At 36.5% G+C, this 16,557-nt stretch overlaps 1 protein-coding gene across 6 annotated transcripts in view; it reads left to right on the top strand.

Annotated features, from left to right (window-relative positions):
* Positions 1–16,557, top strand: part of CSNK1G1 (casein kinase 1 gamma 1) — a 191,892-nt gene that overhangs the window by 98,798 nt on the left and 76,537 nt on the right. For all 6 annotated transcript variants that reach the window (XM_046008581.1, XM_046008578.1, XM_046008580.1 and 3 more), the window contains 2 exons: positions 7,185–7,225; positions 12,712–12,781. In XM_046008581.1, the coding sequence (XP_045864537.1) occupies positions 7,185–7,225; positions 12,712–12,781 (111 nt within the window). The remainder of the gene's footprint in view (positions 1–7,184; positions 7,226–12,711; positions 12,782–16,557) is intronic.

Here is a 16,557-nt window from a genome sequence, read left to right as displayed (position 1 = left end):
GCCACTTGAGTGAGCCAGTTGTCACTGGAAGGCTTTTATTGATGGCTTTTATTTTTTTTACTATGACCCACACTAAATAAATTATATTGTGATCCAGTGCATACGCAATTTAATATGTATGTATATCTGCAACAAACATTTCATGAAATCATACCGTTGCTAAGTGTGGTATACTGCATTTTTTTATTTTACACTGTTTTTCTTCAAAGAACATGTTGGTCAGGACCCTATGTATTTATTTATGTGACACTCCACTAATGGGTCATGTCCTGCAGTTGAGAAGACATTTTAATATTGTCTAAAATAGACATCTTTAAAATAAAATAGACATGTTTTTGCATATTAATAGTAAACATGCTCTATGCTGTCACAAGTGTTAAGCAGGATGCAGTAAGTTTTTTTTTTTTAAGATTATTTATTTATTTGACAGAGAGAGATCACAAGTAGGCAGAGAGAGAGAAGGGAGAAGCAGGCTCCCCGCTGAGCAGAGAGCCCAATGCGGGACTCAATCCCAGGACCCTGAGATCATGACCTGAGCCGAAGGCAGAGGCCTAACCCACTGAGCCACCCAGGCGCCCTGTAGTAAGTTTTTTAATAATATACTACTGGTACTGACAAGTAAGTCCTTCAGAAAATATAGCACAAAGAGAAATTTTATTTTTGCTGTTAACTGCTAACCATTTGGGAAATATTTCTGCACATTATACTAATATACTAGTAGAATTAAGTTAATAAAAATGAAAATGACTTGTAGCTTTTTTCTTTAAAGTTGTAGTGCTGTTTTGTTATCTTCTTACCCCTAATCATACTGCCTGCTTAAATAGATGTTCTCTGGGTGGTGAAGGCATTAGGCCAGTCTGTCCTCTTTACCCTAAATAGAAATGGTAACCAATCTGAATTACATAAAAGTGGTTTCTTAAAAAAAAAAAAAGTGGTTTCTTGTTTTAACACAAAAGTACCCCACGTTCATTTGGCTGGATTTTTTTTTTTTTGCAAGTTCTAGGTAGTAATTTATAAATGTACTATTTTCACTTTAGGGCAAGAAAATGTGACAGCTGGAGATCTAACTAAACTGGGAACCTGAGGCTGTATGTTCCTTTATCAGTGTGACTCTGAGAACTGAGACCTGCTGGTTCTTTGAAATAATGCTGTGTCTGATGAAGCTTACGGTAAATGTTGTCTCTGTAGGTGACTTACTGCAATAGGAAGTCTTCATGCAGTGGGTTTTATGGGCAGCATCACGTCGAGGACTGCTGCTTCAAAAGGGCTGAGTTTAGATGTAAAGCTCCAGAAGCTGCTATGTAATGCAGTTTCATTTCCATTAACAATAAAAGAACTCAGAGCCAGGAAGTGAGCGTGGGAAGCATTGTGGATTTTGTGCAACAGATTCTAAAAGCTTTGAGTGCTTGGGATTGTGCCATCTCATCGATGGTACTTTACTGTCCATTAAACTGCCTGCCTTTCTCACAGTTATTGATAATGTTTTAAATATATATACTTAATAAATACATTTCAGCTGCAGCAGTCATTCATTCTAAATGGGCAGGATTTTAACCCTCTATTTTTGTAAGTCTTCCAGAGCAACATTTTTGAGTATGTGTATCACTGAGGAGGATAGGGGCTGAATGATTGTCTAGATTTCCACATGGCTGCATTTTGTGTTGGCCTGTTCAGTCTTAATGATGCCCTCTGGCAGAGGAATTCATTTGACTGATGCATAGCTCAAGAGAATTATCCAGTCACCTCCATTACCTCTTAGGAATAAGGATAATTGCTTTGTAAGAGGGTGACATTTGTTCAGTTCTTTTGGTGCCCCCAGAGAAGGTTAGCAGACACAAGCAATATTTTGTGATGTATCAGCCATCATGTTTTGTGTTAACATAGGCTGTCTCATTCATTATGTTTCTGTGATTATATTTTTTATATAGGTATGAAAGTTGAAGCTGAGAGATGTTTCATAATTGTCTTGTTACTTTTAGCTTTAGTGGGAACTTGGAAAGAGGCATCATCATGGTAGAGTGGAAGAGTGCTTCTTTTCTTGGTTCTCTTTCTGTTCTCCACTAATGGAGACATCATTTTTGATCCTTCTCTTTTCCTTATCCCCCACTTTTACATATAATCCAAAGATTATTAGTTTTTTTCTTTGAAATGCCTTAATTATAAATTGTATTTTTAAGTCATTTTCTGCCAGGAAATATTGGCTCATACCCTGCAATAAAATAAAAATTAGGTTTTTCTAGCACCTAGCAACTTGTAAAGAAGTTTCACATATTCTAACTCATAATCATACTAGGTGTTGTAGATGTTATTTTTTAAGTGTTCTGTTATCAAAGCTTCCCCTTCATCATCTCTCTAAGTATTCTCCTCTCTTTTACTTTATACTTTGGGGCCAGATTAATAATTAGTATTTCACCATTATGCTTTTTCTCTTAGCACAAGACCTTTGTTGGTTTCACAGCAACCAACAATTCACAGCTGAATAAGGAAGTCAAAACTCCTGTGTTTGCATTTAGGATTATCCATATCTGATTGTAAACCAGGCTTCTTTTTTTTTTTTTATCCTAGAACTTTCTCAGAAGAACCTTCTCTGTATGTTAAGTTAATTTGGTTCAGTGCAGCTAGCATCTGTTACCTATTATATATCAAGTACTGTGTTTGTTGCTAGCGATAAGAAGTTGAGTCAAACATTCTTTTTGACCTTTTAAGTCATAAAACCGCAAAGAACCAAAAAAAAAAATATGTGGGAGAGAAGAGGAAAACAGGTGAGAAATGTTAACAAAATTTTGGAAGCTGGAAAGCAGGTAGTTAAGTGGTGCTCAAGAATTGGAGACACTAGGTACTCAGAAAGCAAGGATGCTAGAGTAAAAAAAGAACTTAGTGGCAAGTCTATAGAAGAAGCAGTTGGATGGCAAAATCACCTCTTTCCCTGGCAACACGTGGCTCACAAGAGATGGAAGTGAAATACATTGTGAAAGCTGGGCCACCCAGATGAACATAGGGAAAATGAGAAACAGTTTCCCCACTGATTGGTGAGACCCCTGTGGCCTCTGGAAGAAGCACATCCATAAATGCTTGGGATTTCCTTACACTCTTGCATTTTTTTCTTCAAATGAAATCTGTGCAATTTCTGTAATAACTTTTTAACTATACAAAAGATTTCCCCCAAACCTTCAAAGAAAAGTGAAGATCTAGGAAAATTTTGTCTTATTTGTATATCTTATGGCCTGACACCTCTCCACATACACATGGTTGTATATACCTTAGAGTAAGAAGCTGGCGTTCAGGGTTATTCACTTGTCCCTTTTGGATCTTTCTGGCTTTACTTCTCACCATTTCTGTCCATATACTTGTGCTCCATTCATATTGGCTTACCCAGAGTATATCAGATTCTGCACAATTTCTATCATGTTTCCACCTCGCTATTCAAATTAGTATTTTATTATATACTCTTTATTGTCTCCTCTGTGAGCCTTCCCTCAAATGCCTCTTGTGGTGGAATGTTTTACCCTCCCTCATCCAAGCTCCTGTACTGACTTGTTTATATTTTTCTTATAACTCATCACATTATGTGATTAATTTAATAATTGAGCCACCTGTGTAAGGCCCTGTATGAGGACCTAGAATACAGTCTCTGCAGAGTGAGAGCTGAGTGTTAGATGTCTGATATCTGCATAGGCTGGGTATTAAATGTACAAATGCTTTCCCTTAACTTTGGTCTCCTTCTTTTTTTTTTTTTTAAGATTTTATTTATCTTTCCTTCTTTTTAAAAAAAATTTGTTTATTTGGGTGCCTGGGTGGCTCAGTCAGTAAGTGTCTGCCTTTGGCTCAGGTCATGATCCCAGGGTCTGGGATCGAGTCCTGCATCGGGCTCCTTGCTCCGAGGGGAGCCTACTTCTCCCTCTCCCACTCCCCCTGCTTGTGTTCCCTCTCTTGCTCTCTCTCTCTGTCAAATAAATAAAATCTTTAAACGAAAAAGATTTATTTATTTTAGAGCGAGCGAGCAAGCACTGGGGGGAGGGGCAGAAGGAGCAGGAGAGAGAATCTTAAGCAGACTCCACACTAAGCATGGAGCCCAATGCAGGGCTTGATCTCACAACACTGATTCCACCACCTGAGCTGAAACCAAGAGTTGGAGGCTTAACCAGCTGCATTGCCCATGCACCTGTGGTCTCTTATTTTCTAGTTCATCGTTTATGCTTCCTCACAAATGGTTATTCATGATCACAGATTTGATCATGTCACAACCCTACAAAAATTTTTTGTTTTAAACTTTAAGATGGCATTGAGGATTTTTCCTGTGTGACCTGAGCCTTATTTTTCTAGTCTCTTTTGTTACCCTAACCACTCTTTACCTATTCCTGCTCCATCCTGATGCTCATGATGCAACTTATAGTCCATCGACTCCCAGACCACCTTTCATTGTTAGACTGCATCTACTTCGTCGCTTTTTTGTTTTTCATACAGTTTCTTTGCCTTGGGATGCCTTTTCCCCTTTTTCTTCTATTAAAATCCAACTCATTTTTTAAGACTTTAGCTGGGGGATACAGATAGGGGGAGTAGATGGGGACAAGAAAGAAAAGAATATCTTCCCCCAAGAAATCCTAAACTGCCTTCTCTCTTTTCTTGCTCACAGATCAGAATATAGGTTTATTACTCTTACATGTACACCATCACCTTACTTCACTTAAATGTTGTATCTGTGGAATTGAAGATGTTAGGTTAAGCAAGTACTTCAAAGGTTAAGTTAATTCTTTGATAGTAAGGGCATGCCGTACTTTAAAAGTGTAAGGTGTGAATTTTGGTGCCTCTACTCCCCATAGGAATTCTTACTGTTAAAAAAACTGGCTGGGCAGGGGGTGGAAAGTGTGGTGTCAATTCATAAAGACTCCTAAACATGTTTACAATTTTTTTAAAAGATTTTATTCATTTATTTGACAGACAGAGAACACAAGTAGGCAGAGAAACAGGCAGAGAGAGAGGAGGAAGCAGGCTCCCCGCTGAGCAGAGAGCCCGATGTGGGGACGATCCCAGGATACTGGGATCATGACCTGAACTGAAGACAGAGGCTTTAACCCACTGAGCTACCCAGGCGCCCCCAGGTTTACAGTTTTAAATTTGACCATTTTCCTCTAAGTGATAGTAAATTTTAGGGTCAGCCTTGTGCCAAAGTTGGTTTTGAGTCATAATAGCAGTGGTTGTACTGTGCCAGGAAGAGCTGTCCTGAAAAATCTTTATACAGTATCGTATCTGGTGTCGGAGAAGTCTGTGGCCAAGTTGGAGTTTTTTTGTTTTTGTTTTTTAAAGATTATTTATATATTTTGAGAGAAAGAGACCAAGTGCAAGCATGAGCAGGGGGAGGAGCAGAGGGAGAGGGAGAAGCAGACTCCCTGCTGAGCAGAGAGCCCAACACGGGCTCAGTCCCAGGACCCTGGGATCATGACCTGAGCCGAAGGCAGAGGCTTAACCCACTGAGCCACCCAGGTGCCACCCCTGCTTTTGGAGAAAATAAAATTTAATTTTGTACATGTAGAGAATCCATACAGATAATGAGATGCCTGCCCAAGTTGGAGTTTTAATCTGCCTCTATTGGCTGTTTCTACTTCAACTATCTGCTCCCAGTTATTAGTATCCTTTTCACAATTGCATCAAATACATTTTTAAAAATATTTTTGGTGAGAGGATTAATAAGAAACACAAATTAACTTTTAGAAGCTTAATGCAATTAATATATAGAGAAAAAATATCTGTTTTCTACTTTTGCTTCTAAAAAAAGAAGTTGTTCATCTTAAAATGGTTTCTTAGGTATTTCTCTGCAATCTCTTTGTCCTCTTTATTATGTTATTTGCAGACAAAAGTTATTTCTAAATTAATGTGCTCTTTGACACATAAAGGTGCTTGGCAACCTGATAGCAGTATTAAAAATATAATGGTATGATTTGCAAAGGGCCATCTGTTGTCTAGATCCTGGTTAAAATAGGAACTTATATTGCAAGTAGCTTTTTGTTTATAAAAATGAAAACAAAAATCAAAATACTAAGGAACAGTCATTTTAATACCTTAATCTACATCTTTCTATATCCTTTTCCGCGCATATATATTCAACTGTGTACATATATGTGCGTATATATGTATAAATATAACATTTACTTCTATGTATTATTTAAATAGTAGTTATACTGTATGTGCCAGTAACTTCATTAGTCAAGGTTTTGGGTGTCTTTGAGATGTGCAGAACATGGTCTTAAGCACCATAGGACATTGAGAGAATTATCAGATAAAATTCCTACCCTCAGGATATTTATAATCTAGCTGATTAAGATAGGACAGATCTATAAGAAGAAATGTGAAGTCCAATGCCATAACTAAACACCCAGGAGGAATTAAAATTAGCCTTCAAGAATCGGTAGAGATGGGCAGGTGAGGGTGGTTAAGTACCCAGCATGGAACACGGGCTTACCAAGTGGTTAATTGCTGCTTTCATCCTCATCCTCCCTCCAGGCACTTTAGATATCTAGGAGAATATTGATTCCATTTATACAGGTGGAGAAGTTGAGAGGAAAAGTCATTAATATTGCAAGAAGAACTTTGAGACATCTAAGTGTTGTCCAGGTGGAGAGCTGTTTTCTGCTCATAAAGAGCTAGAGTTCTGGTGAAGAATCACAGCAGCTTTGAGAATCATCTACTGAAATGAGTCTTCCAAAAGGAGGATGGGCAGTAATTGGTTTTATTTCACACTGTCCTTTTTGCCAAGGTGACACGAAATACTGTGGCAAATAACATATAATCCCCATTTGTTAGTGAGTTTAAAAAATTGAGAGGTTTGTGTTTATTGTGCCAAGAGTTAAAATGTGTGTTTTTGACATTCTGGTGTTTCTTGGTTTGCTTCATAGTTTAATAGTTGGGAAATAATAAATAACAAAATGTGTGTATGAGAGAGAAAAGAAATTTGTTTTCTTTTTTTTAAGTTCTCATGCTTAACTTAAATTTCCAAATCCTCAAGTGGTTTCTATTCTTGTCTTACTGGGTCTCATTATCTCGGTTTAGCTTTTCACTTATAAATCATGTTTCATATATGTGAGTAGCATTGGGAATGTGACCTTTCTCATGACCCTGTAAGCTAAGATTTTGCTTTGCATTTCCCAAAATAAATGTCACTAAAACATATACATTCTGTTTCCCCCTAGGTAAAAATCTCTACACCAATGAATATGTAGCTATCAAACTGGTGAGTAAAATTTATATTTGCGGTAATCATGTTTTGGTGCTCTTACCCTCACATATTTTTTTACAGGGAATAGTTGTAAGTACTCACAAAAATATTAATTTTTTCTCCTTTGCATATGTTCCCACATAGTCACTTTCCTTCAACCATATATAGTGTTACAGTGATGAATCACTATATCCTGTGTAATGCTGTGTAGTTAGATGTTGCTAACTATAGTTTCAGCAGCAAAGAATCAAAAAATAGTTATTAAAAAATAGCTGGAAGAAAGACACTGGAAGATTTGTAATTTCTGTGAATTTTGTAACTTTCACAGTGCTATTTTAAAAGATAAAACCACTGGAAATTTTCATTTCCTTTTGCTTGACTGTGACTAAATCATTTTTAAAATGTAAGGTATTTATTAATATACTTAGTAGTAGAGAACCAAATCTGATCATCAAATCATAGCCTTAAAAACTGTCAAATGTGAAAATCTTGTGTTCACATTTGAAACAAAAAGTTGACTTGGTTTTGTCAATATTAATCTTATAAATAATTAGTGGTCATTAAAGATAACATCCTATTTTTAAAAATATGTTATTTAATTTTAGAAGAAAATTCTTTATCTTATATTTAAGGTCAATACAAAATCATTTCTAGTCATATGAGATGTCAGATGACTAGTTTCTATGACACTGTGTAAATGTTTGTCTTCCTAGTAAGTTTCCCAGGATTTACAGGCAGTTTGGGGCTTTATTAGTTGGAAGACAGAGGAGTTAATGATTGAAGGAAGTGTGGTGTGATAATTGTGATAATGCTGTTCTTTTCTAACAAATTGCACTTAACCACATCCACACCTGCTCTGTGTGTGGATTGAGCTTGTCAGTTTATAGAAAAGTCCGAGTTGTCTTTTGAAGACAATTATCAGACAGTTATCAGATTGGTTTCTCTACAAAGATGTGGACAGGAAGCAGGGCTTAGAGCAGGTAGCTGCTGGGGAACCAAGTGTTTTCTTATGTTTGTTGACTTGGAACTCTTGTTGGAGAAATGGGAGCAGGAAGACAGGTAATGCATGTAACAATGCAGGTCAAATATTTTCTCAGATTGAATATCAAAGGAGTAACCATATTTTTTATTTATAGGAATTTGGTTCTGTAGAAGTGTTCCCTAGTTCATCTGGTTTTTTTTTTGTTTGCTTTTAATTTTTCTGTTTTATCGCTTCAGTAAGTTGGACTAGTAACAGGAGGAAGCAGCTCCTGAAACACTTTAAAATACTGTCTAAATGCTATATATCTTTCTTATTTTCCCTTTATATATCAAGACTTCTCTAGAGGCTTTTTGTTAGGGACAGTCTTTTCTTTCTGGATTTCTTCTTCCAAATTCATACTAGTTAACCTCATTAGATAAGCTTATTACATATTGTTCACATGATGGATTACTGCATTTCACTTGTAGTTTATTAAACTTTATTCTACTTTGTATGGGCAAGAGTGAAAGCTAAAAATAGATTTCATATCATCTAGTATGTTATGTCTGAGGAGCTCATTTCTCTTTCAAATAAATCTTAAATAAAGGTTTTTTATAGGATAACAATCTTGCCTGTGGGCCTCCTCTCTTGCTGTTGGGCTGTGTTCTCCATGGGAGATATGAGGGCAGTAATTGAGCTCTTTTCATTGTAACAGCAAAATTTGCCTTAAGCATTATAGTCCTACAAGGTAGCCGTCTGCTGTCGGTTTAGGATTTCAGGCAGACATGTGTGTTCCAGAATAACAGTGATTCTGGCAAATAGCCAGCCCTCTGTGGAAATGTAATCAGCATCTGGCACAGAAATATAAGGAAGCCCTGCTGGTACTGTTTTCTTTCTACTTTGTTTGGATCTTCACTGTGGGCTTTTGTTTCTTAGATTTCTAGGAACCTTTTTTAAAAATCATATACAACATAAACTAGTATAATGAACCCTTCCTTTACCCTATCACTGAGATTTCTCATGTTCTTTTTAACAGAAATTTTCTAACAGTTGTTAAAAAAGAAAAAAAAAATTCTCTCCATGCTGCTAATCTTGCCGCCTTCCACAAGACGTAGACTGAGTGTTTATACTGTACTTTCTTTATAGTGCTTCCAGAAGAGCACCTTGAAGCTCTAATTGTCTGAGCAGGCTTTAGCTGTATGCTAAAGGGATTGGCCAAAGGGTATAAGTCCTTTCATCTGTGATAAAGAGCTCCTCATGTCTGAATATATGTGACATCTATGTCCACTTTCAGCTTTGTAACTCTAAAGAGCTTTTGTGTTTTTTTAATCTGCTAGCTTAGTTATCCCCCATCAGATTATTTCTGATCAAGGTGTCCACGGTGAAGTTTTAGAGTATTGTGTTTGAAGAAGGCTTTTTCATTCATTGTTCCTTATGGTTTGTCAGAATCCCAAAGACTTTCTCCAGAAAAAAAACCTCCAGAAAGATGAATCTCTGTTTCCATATTAATTTGTTGTCCTGTTTCTGTTTGGATCCTTGTGAATTATTAGGGATTTTTCTGAAGGACAAATTCCATCACTGGCTGCTTTACTGGTGCTACAGTAGAAGATCTAAAGCCAAATGGAGACTCTCAACAGTGATCCTTCTCTGTTTGAAGATGTAAATGAATAAAGAAGTGACTTTACAGTGTAATTAGTCTTATGTACTTTTTCTTTTGACTACAAGAATCTTGAGAAGCTTGAAGTTCAACTCTGATGATTGCTGATTTTATAATCAAAGAAGGATATGAGTTCTTTCATGGAGCTCATTAGGGATATGAACTATTTCAGCCTTCCCAGAAGCAAAGGGATAGACTAGATAACTTCAAGGAAATTTCTGAATTCTGTGATTTATGGATTCTATATCTTAAGAAAAATGTAGAAAACAAGTGGGTTCAGGAAGAGCCTTCAAGGATGATCAAAGAACTGAAAAATAGGACCAGTGAGGAAAGGTTAAAGGAATTGAAATTACTTTGCCTGAATAAAGAAAGTCTAAGAAATGATTGAATAGTTTTATTATTTGAAGATAGTTGTTATAGTATTCATGGTTATTGAGGAGCTATTTCATTTTTGTCAGGGACAGAAAAGAAGTTTCAGTTGTGGAGATTTAAACTACATATAAAGACCTTTGAAATCATGAAATGTATTTAACATCAGGATGAATTATCAAGGGAAGCTATGGGATCTCCTTCTTTTGAGCCAGTCTTAAAAAAAAGGACAAATAACCATTCACTGGAGAAAGGACAGTTTTTCACACAAATGTTAGGAAAATCCGATATCCACATGCATTGAAGTCGAACCCTTACCTTACATCAAACATAAAAAAGTAACTCAAAATGGATCAAAGATCTAAATACAAGAGCCAAAACTATAAATCTCTTAGAAGAAAATTTAGGGGAAAAGCTTCGTGACATTGAATTTGGCAGTGATTTTTTAGATGACACAAAAAGCACAAGCAAGGAAGGAGATTGATTGGACTTTGTAAAAAATAAAACTTTTTTGTATTAAAGGACTCTGAATACAGTGAGAAGACAACCCATGGAAAGGGAGAGAAAATTTAAAAATCATGTATCTGTTAGAATTGTATCTAAAATTTTCCATTTTAACCCATTTTTAAGTGTGTTGCTCTGTGGCATTAAGTACATTCACACTGGTGTGCAACGATTACCACCATCCTTCCCTAGAACTTTTTCATCTTCCTCAGCTGAAATTCTGTATTAAACACTGAATGTCCATCTCCTCCTTCGTAGCCCCTGGCAACCACCGTTTAACTTTATGTCTCTATAAATTTGACTACTCTAGGTACCTCATATTAGTGAATCATGTAGTATTTGACCTTTTGTGTCTGGCTTAGCTTGCTTAGCATAATGTCTTCAGGGTTCATCCATGTTGTAGTATGTATCCAGATGTCTTTCATTTTCATGGCTGAATAATACTGTGTGTGTGTGTGTGTGCACACACATATGCGTGCGTGTAACAAAATGTAATCACGTTTTGTTTCTTCAGGTGTTGCTAGATACTTGGGTCACTTCCACCTTTTGATTATTGTAAATAATGTTGCTATGAACATGGGCATATAAATATCAGTTTGAGTCCCTGCTTTCAGTTTTTTCAGGTTTGTATGCAGAAGTAGAATTGCTGGATCATATGGTAATTCTTTGTTTAATTTTTAGAGGAACTTCCATATTGTTTCCCATAATAGCTATACCATTTCACATCCCCACCAGCAATGCACAAGGGGTCCAATTTCTTTACATCCGCATGAACACTTATTTTCTGTGGTTTTGATAATAGCTATCCTAATGGGTATGTAAATCTACTTTCTAGGGTAATGTTTGATTTTCTTGTTAACTAGTTGCCCAGTGTACTGTCAGTTCAGAACAATTAACCAGCTAGTTCCTAAAGTTCAATGTAGAGCAAAATGGTAGTTTGGCTGTTTTATTCCCAGGGTCTTAAAAACACTATTTTTGCAAACTTGAACATCATATTGATTAGGGGTACATATTTTACTTTACTTTTTGTAAGATACATATTTTAATTACATTTACAATCTTTAATTTTCTTGAGTGTAAAAATACATGTGCATATAATGTTCCTCCAGGATTATTCATAATAATGAAAACTGAAAATAGTTAAAACATCCAAAAGTTTTCATATATGTGTACACACACAACACACACATACAGAGAAATACTACAGCCATTAAAATTTATATAAAGCTTTACTCAGTTGGTAGGGCATATGACTCTTGATCTCAAGGTCATGAGTTCAGGCCCTATCTTGGGCATGGAGCCTATTTAAAAAAAAAAAATCTATATATCTATATATATATATCTATATCTATCTATCTATATATATATATGAAGCTACTTACTGCCATAGGAAGATGTCATCATTATGTTGTTGAATTTAAAGACACAGAAGAAAAATATAGTATCTCGTTCATTTTAAATATATTTTCAAGTCTGTATTATAGCTAAATATACGTGTAAATATTTAGAAGGACATTCACCAAAATGTTAATAGTGCTTTTCTTTAAAATGATAGGATCCCAGATTACTTAGTCTCTTCCTAATTTTTGTGTATTTGAAATTTTTTTTCTGAGCATGTATCATTTTTCTAAAAAATAATACTGTTTATCACCCAAAATTCATAATAAAACAGGCAGAGAATACATGCTGGTCTTTAATTAAAAGGTTTGGCATCTGGTTTCCTAGGAGAATACATTTCAGGAGAATATTTCATGGTGAGGGAGCTATCCTTGAATGATGTCTCACACAGAGTATTTGTACTTAAATATCCGTGAAGGGATTGTATATACTTCAGCTTCATCTTCCCCTAGCTGTGCTTTCAAAGAGAAATTGTGGTAAGAAAATGCCATCATATATGGATATCATCTCTAAAATATTAAGTGGTCTTAGCCCTGGTTTACTTTGAAAACCTAGGAATGGAAAAATTTTATTTGTCTACATCTGATCACAATTTCTCTTCTTGGGTTTCAGGAACCAATAAAATCACGTGCTCCACAGCTTCATTTAGAGTACAGGTTTTATAAACAGCTCGGCAGTGCAGGTAAGTCAAGTCTGTTTTCTCCATGTGCTTAGTTAGCATATAGCTTAGCCGAAAGCCGAGAAGTTTGCAGATTTTCTTGTCCAGTTGACCTTTTTTTACCAGACCATATATTTCCCCTGTTTGCTGAGTAGGTAAATAAACATAGTTAACTAAAGCTACTTATTCTCTGGCTCCTTGAAAGGACAGGTGATTGGGGATCTGTGATATGCCATGAGCATGCCTACAAATCAGCATGCCTACAAATCAGCCTTTGAATGCTTTCACCTACCTGAAATACACAGTGTATGAGGTATTGATTCTTGGTAGTTTCCTTCTCTTTTCATTTCTTTATACTAAAAGAAAGGAGGAGGGTTTGGTAACTTGAAAGCAGTATTTTATCATACTGAGACTATATAAATCTGTTTTAAAGGTAACTACTAAATAACTACTAAAATACACGTTCGAAATACCATAACACTGTCATTTTATCCATTGCTCTCTTAATTTGGAAGACCTATCTTATGCTATTGTATTAACCTGTGACCTTTGAAGATTTTTTAGTTAGATTTATAATTTTTTAAAATATACTTGTTTTTTACCTAAAAGTTCTAATTTCTGAAATATCTTACTGGCTTTCAGAAAAATATCTTGACTATGCAAATGTTACCAACCCTAAAGAGGTTATATCTATAGGATACCTCTTGCAAAAGACAAAATTGTTCACTAGTTTCATTGTTTGACATTGTCAACATTCCTTTGCTGTATGCTTTCTTCAGTCTGACAGTTTTATGTGATTGAAACATGTTTTTATTTCAAGTACCACTATTGGAAGTACTGTTGAAGGAATTTGAATTTCACTTCCTAGATTATGTAGAATTCTTTAAGAACCATACAGTGTTATTCAAGTGGTCTTATATCCTGGCTGTGGCAGTAATAAGCCATAGTCATGACCTAGTAAGGCCAAGATAGGCATCTGTCTTTCATTAAACCTGAATGGGTTTTTGCTCACAAAGGCCTCTCAGCATATGTTTGTTTATTGATTATATCCTTAAATATGGAATGTTCCAGGCATAGGATTTAAGATAGGATTTAAGATTGAACCTGAGTTCACAGAGCATTTGTGTAACTTGAGTCTTGTCTTCAGAACTAAACTTTTAAAGTTGATTTTTATGTTGTTCCTCTTTTTTATAAATTTCAGGGTGATAATTATCACAGCTCATTTTTAATTAAATACATGGTTCACAAATCTAAGGCTCAAGTAAAAACATGCTAGATCCATCCTACCTTAGAAGTTTGAGGGGGCCTGTGGAAGGTGACCAGGCCAGTCTGCAGGATTTCCTCTGTAAGCCCTTCCCAGTACACCCATCAGATGAGGCCAATCTTCCCTTTTCAAGATGTAGTGAAAAATTTCATGAACCTGTTATGTAGGAATAGCATCTGTGCTCTTCCTGAATACAGGAGAATATTGCAGATTCTTAAGTTTTGACATTGTTCATGCACTGGAAAGGATTAAATAGGGAGAGGATTGGAGGAAAGGGGACTTCAAAAAAATTGCCTTTCACTTAAGGCAGCAAGCAACCTCTGAGACTAGTGGGGATAACAAGAGTGCTGTTTGAGTGGTCAGGCCAGTTATTGGCCATCATTGGTCTCCCTCCCAGTACTTCTGGCAATCATCTCAAAGTCACAAAGCCTTCTAGGTCTTACATGAAGTTCAGTCCTGATTCCTGACTCCTTTTCTGCTTTTTGAGATTAACTGCTCTTAAAAGTAGCTGTAGTGGGTATCATCTTTTTAATATTCTTGCCTGCAGCTAACAAGGTAGCCAGAAGCTTTTCTAAGATAGGAAGAGCTTTAGAATCTGTTACAGTTTCTACCAAGTGTAAGAATTTCTCCTAGGGTTTTCTTAACAAATGATCATCCATCTCTGCTTGATTACTACTAACTGTAGAGTTTACCCCTCTTCTACATAGTTCAGTGTTGGAAAGCCCAGGCCATTAGAAGTGCTTCATATGAGGCCAAAATTTGCCTTTATTTCCATGCAGCACAGTTCAGCTCTCTTTTACCAATTCAGAGGCATCATAGCTGGTATATGCAGTCCCCTTCACCACTCACCCCAAGTCCTCTTTCAGGCCAAATGTCTTTAGTTCCTTCAGTCTTTCTGTATATGTGTTTTATAGATGCTTGACTATCACCACTGTCTAGCATGAATATATACTCTCTCAATCACTTTCTTTCCTTCCCTCTCTCCCTCCCTCTCTCTCCTAGTTTTGTTATGAATGAGCCTCATAAAACAGCACCACTAACTCTTGAGTATGGAGATAGTGGCATTATTATCTTCCTTGGTCTGGACACAATATTGCTCTTAATTTAGATTAGCTATCTTAACAACCATTTCACTGGTTGACTTTTATGCTTTTACGGTGTTTTACTCAGCTGCAGCCTTTACATCTTTTTCATGTAAGTTGCCATCAACCCAGACTTTCTGCATTTTGTGGTTATGTAATTGATTTTGAGCACCTAAACATCTTAAAGGCCATACTGGGATTTTTTTCAATCCTGATTCTGTTCCTGGTGATCCTGTATTGAATGTTCTTTAACTGTGATTACATATTCCACCCCCCGGCCCTGCAATGAGACCATAAGTTCTGGAGAATAAGGCTTATATCTTCTGCTTTCTTGTGTCTCAAGTTTATCTCAAGACCCAACATAGTTCATTCACATGATAGGCAGTTAGGAAGTATTTGGGTGAAAGAAAAAAAGTTAGGAAGATTTGATAAGCATACCTTTTTAGATTTTTGCCAAGTTATTAATAAAAATATTTCCTGGGGATGGCCAAAAAAGGCAATTTATTTTGAAAGTAAATCATTTGACAAGAACGTAGACAAGTTTTCACCATGTCTTATTATAAATGTGAGCATGAACATCCAGTCCTTAAAAGCGAACATTTCTCCCCTATTTTTCTAGGGTGAGTTCCAGCTGCAAATGTGACTCATCAGTAGTTAATATTTAAACAGCCAGAGCTTATATGCCACTCTCTTCAGAACCAAGGTGATGTGGCATTGTAAATAAACATCCTTTCATGTTGCAGACAGTGACCAAAATAATGTAATCATTGTTTTTACTCACTAGCTTTTGTCTGTCATTATTCATCACAGGCCAGTGATTTGTAAAATATTTGGGTATCACGACAAAGAATACTTAAAAAAAAAGAGCCCAGTGTGACTTAGATTTATTCAAGGAATTAATAAGTGCATATAAAATGGATGCCAGGCGCCTGGGTGGCGCAGTTGGTTAAGTGTCCCACTCTTGGTTTCAGCTCCGGTTGTGATCCTTGAGGTCCTGGGATCAAGCCCTGCATTTGGCTCTGTGCTCAGCACGGAGACTGCTTGGGTTTCTCTCTCCTTCTCCCTCTGCTTCTCACCCCACCCTACCAGCACTCACTCACTCTGTCTCTCAAAAAATAAATCTTTAAAAAAAAGGATGAAGTTTTTTGAGAGGAATGAGGGCTTATGAATTTAAAGAATTCTGACCAGGGTGTGAGACTTTAAATTCCTGAAATAGGAACTTTTGTGTTGGCTTGAGAGTATGACCATTTCTTCCTTAAGTATGCAGGTCTTAATCATTACCTTGGGTTTTTGACCCCCATATTGCCCTGACCATATGATGTGGAAATTCATATCAGTTCCCTATCTACGGGAAGATAGAATGGTAGCACTGGAGGGGCGCCTGGGTGGCTCAGTGGGTTAAGGCCTCTGCCTTCGGCTTGGGTCATGATCCCAGGGTCCTGGGATCGAGCCCC

This window comes from Meles meles, chromosome 6 (assembly GCF_922984935.1).
Source record: "Meles meles chromosome 6, mMelMel3.1 paternal haplotype, whole genome shotgun sequence".
NCBI classification, from domain to species: Eukaryota; Metazoa; Chordata; class Mammalia; order Carnivora; family Mustelidae; genus Meles; species Meles meles.
Note: the sequence above shows the minus strand (reverse complement) of the source record. Positions and strands in the feature narration are given on the sequence as shown.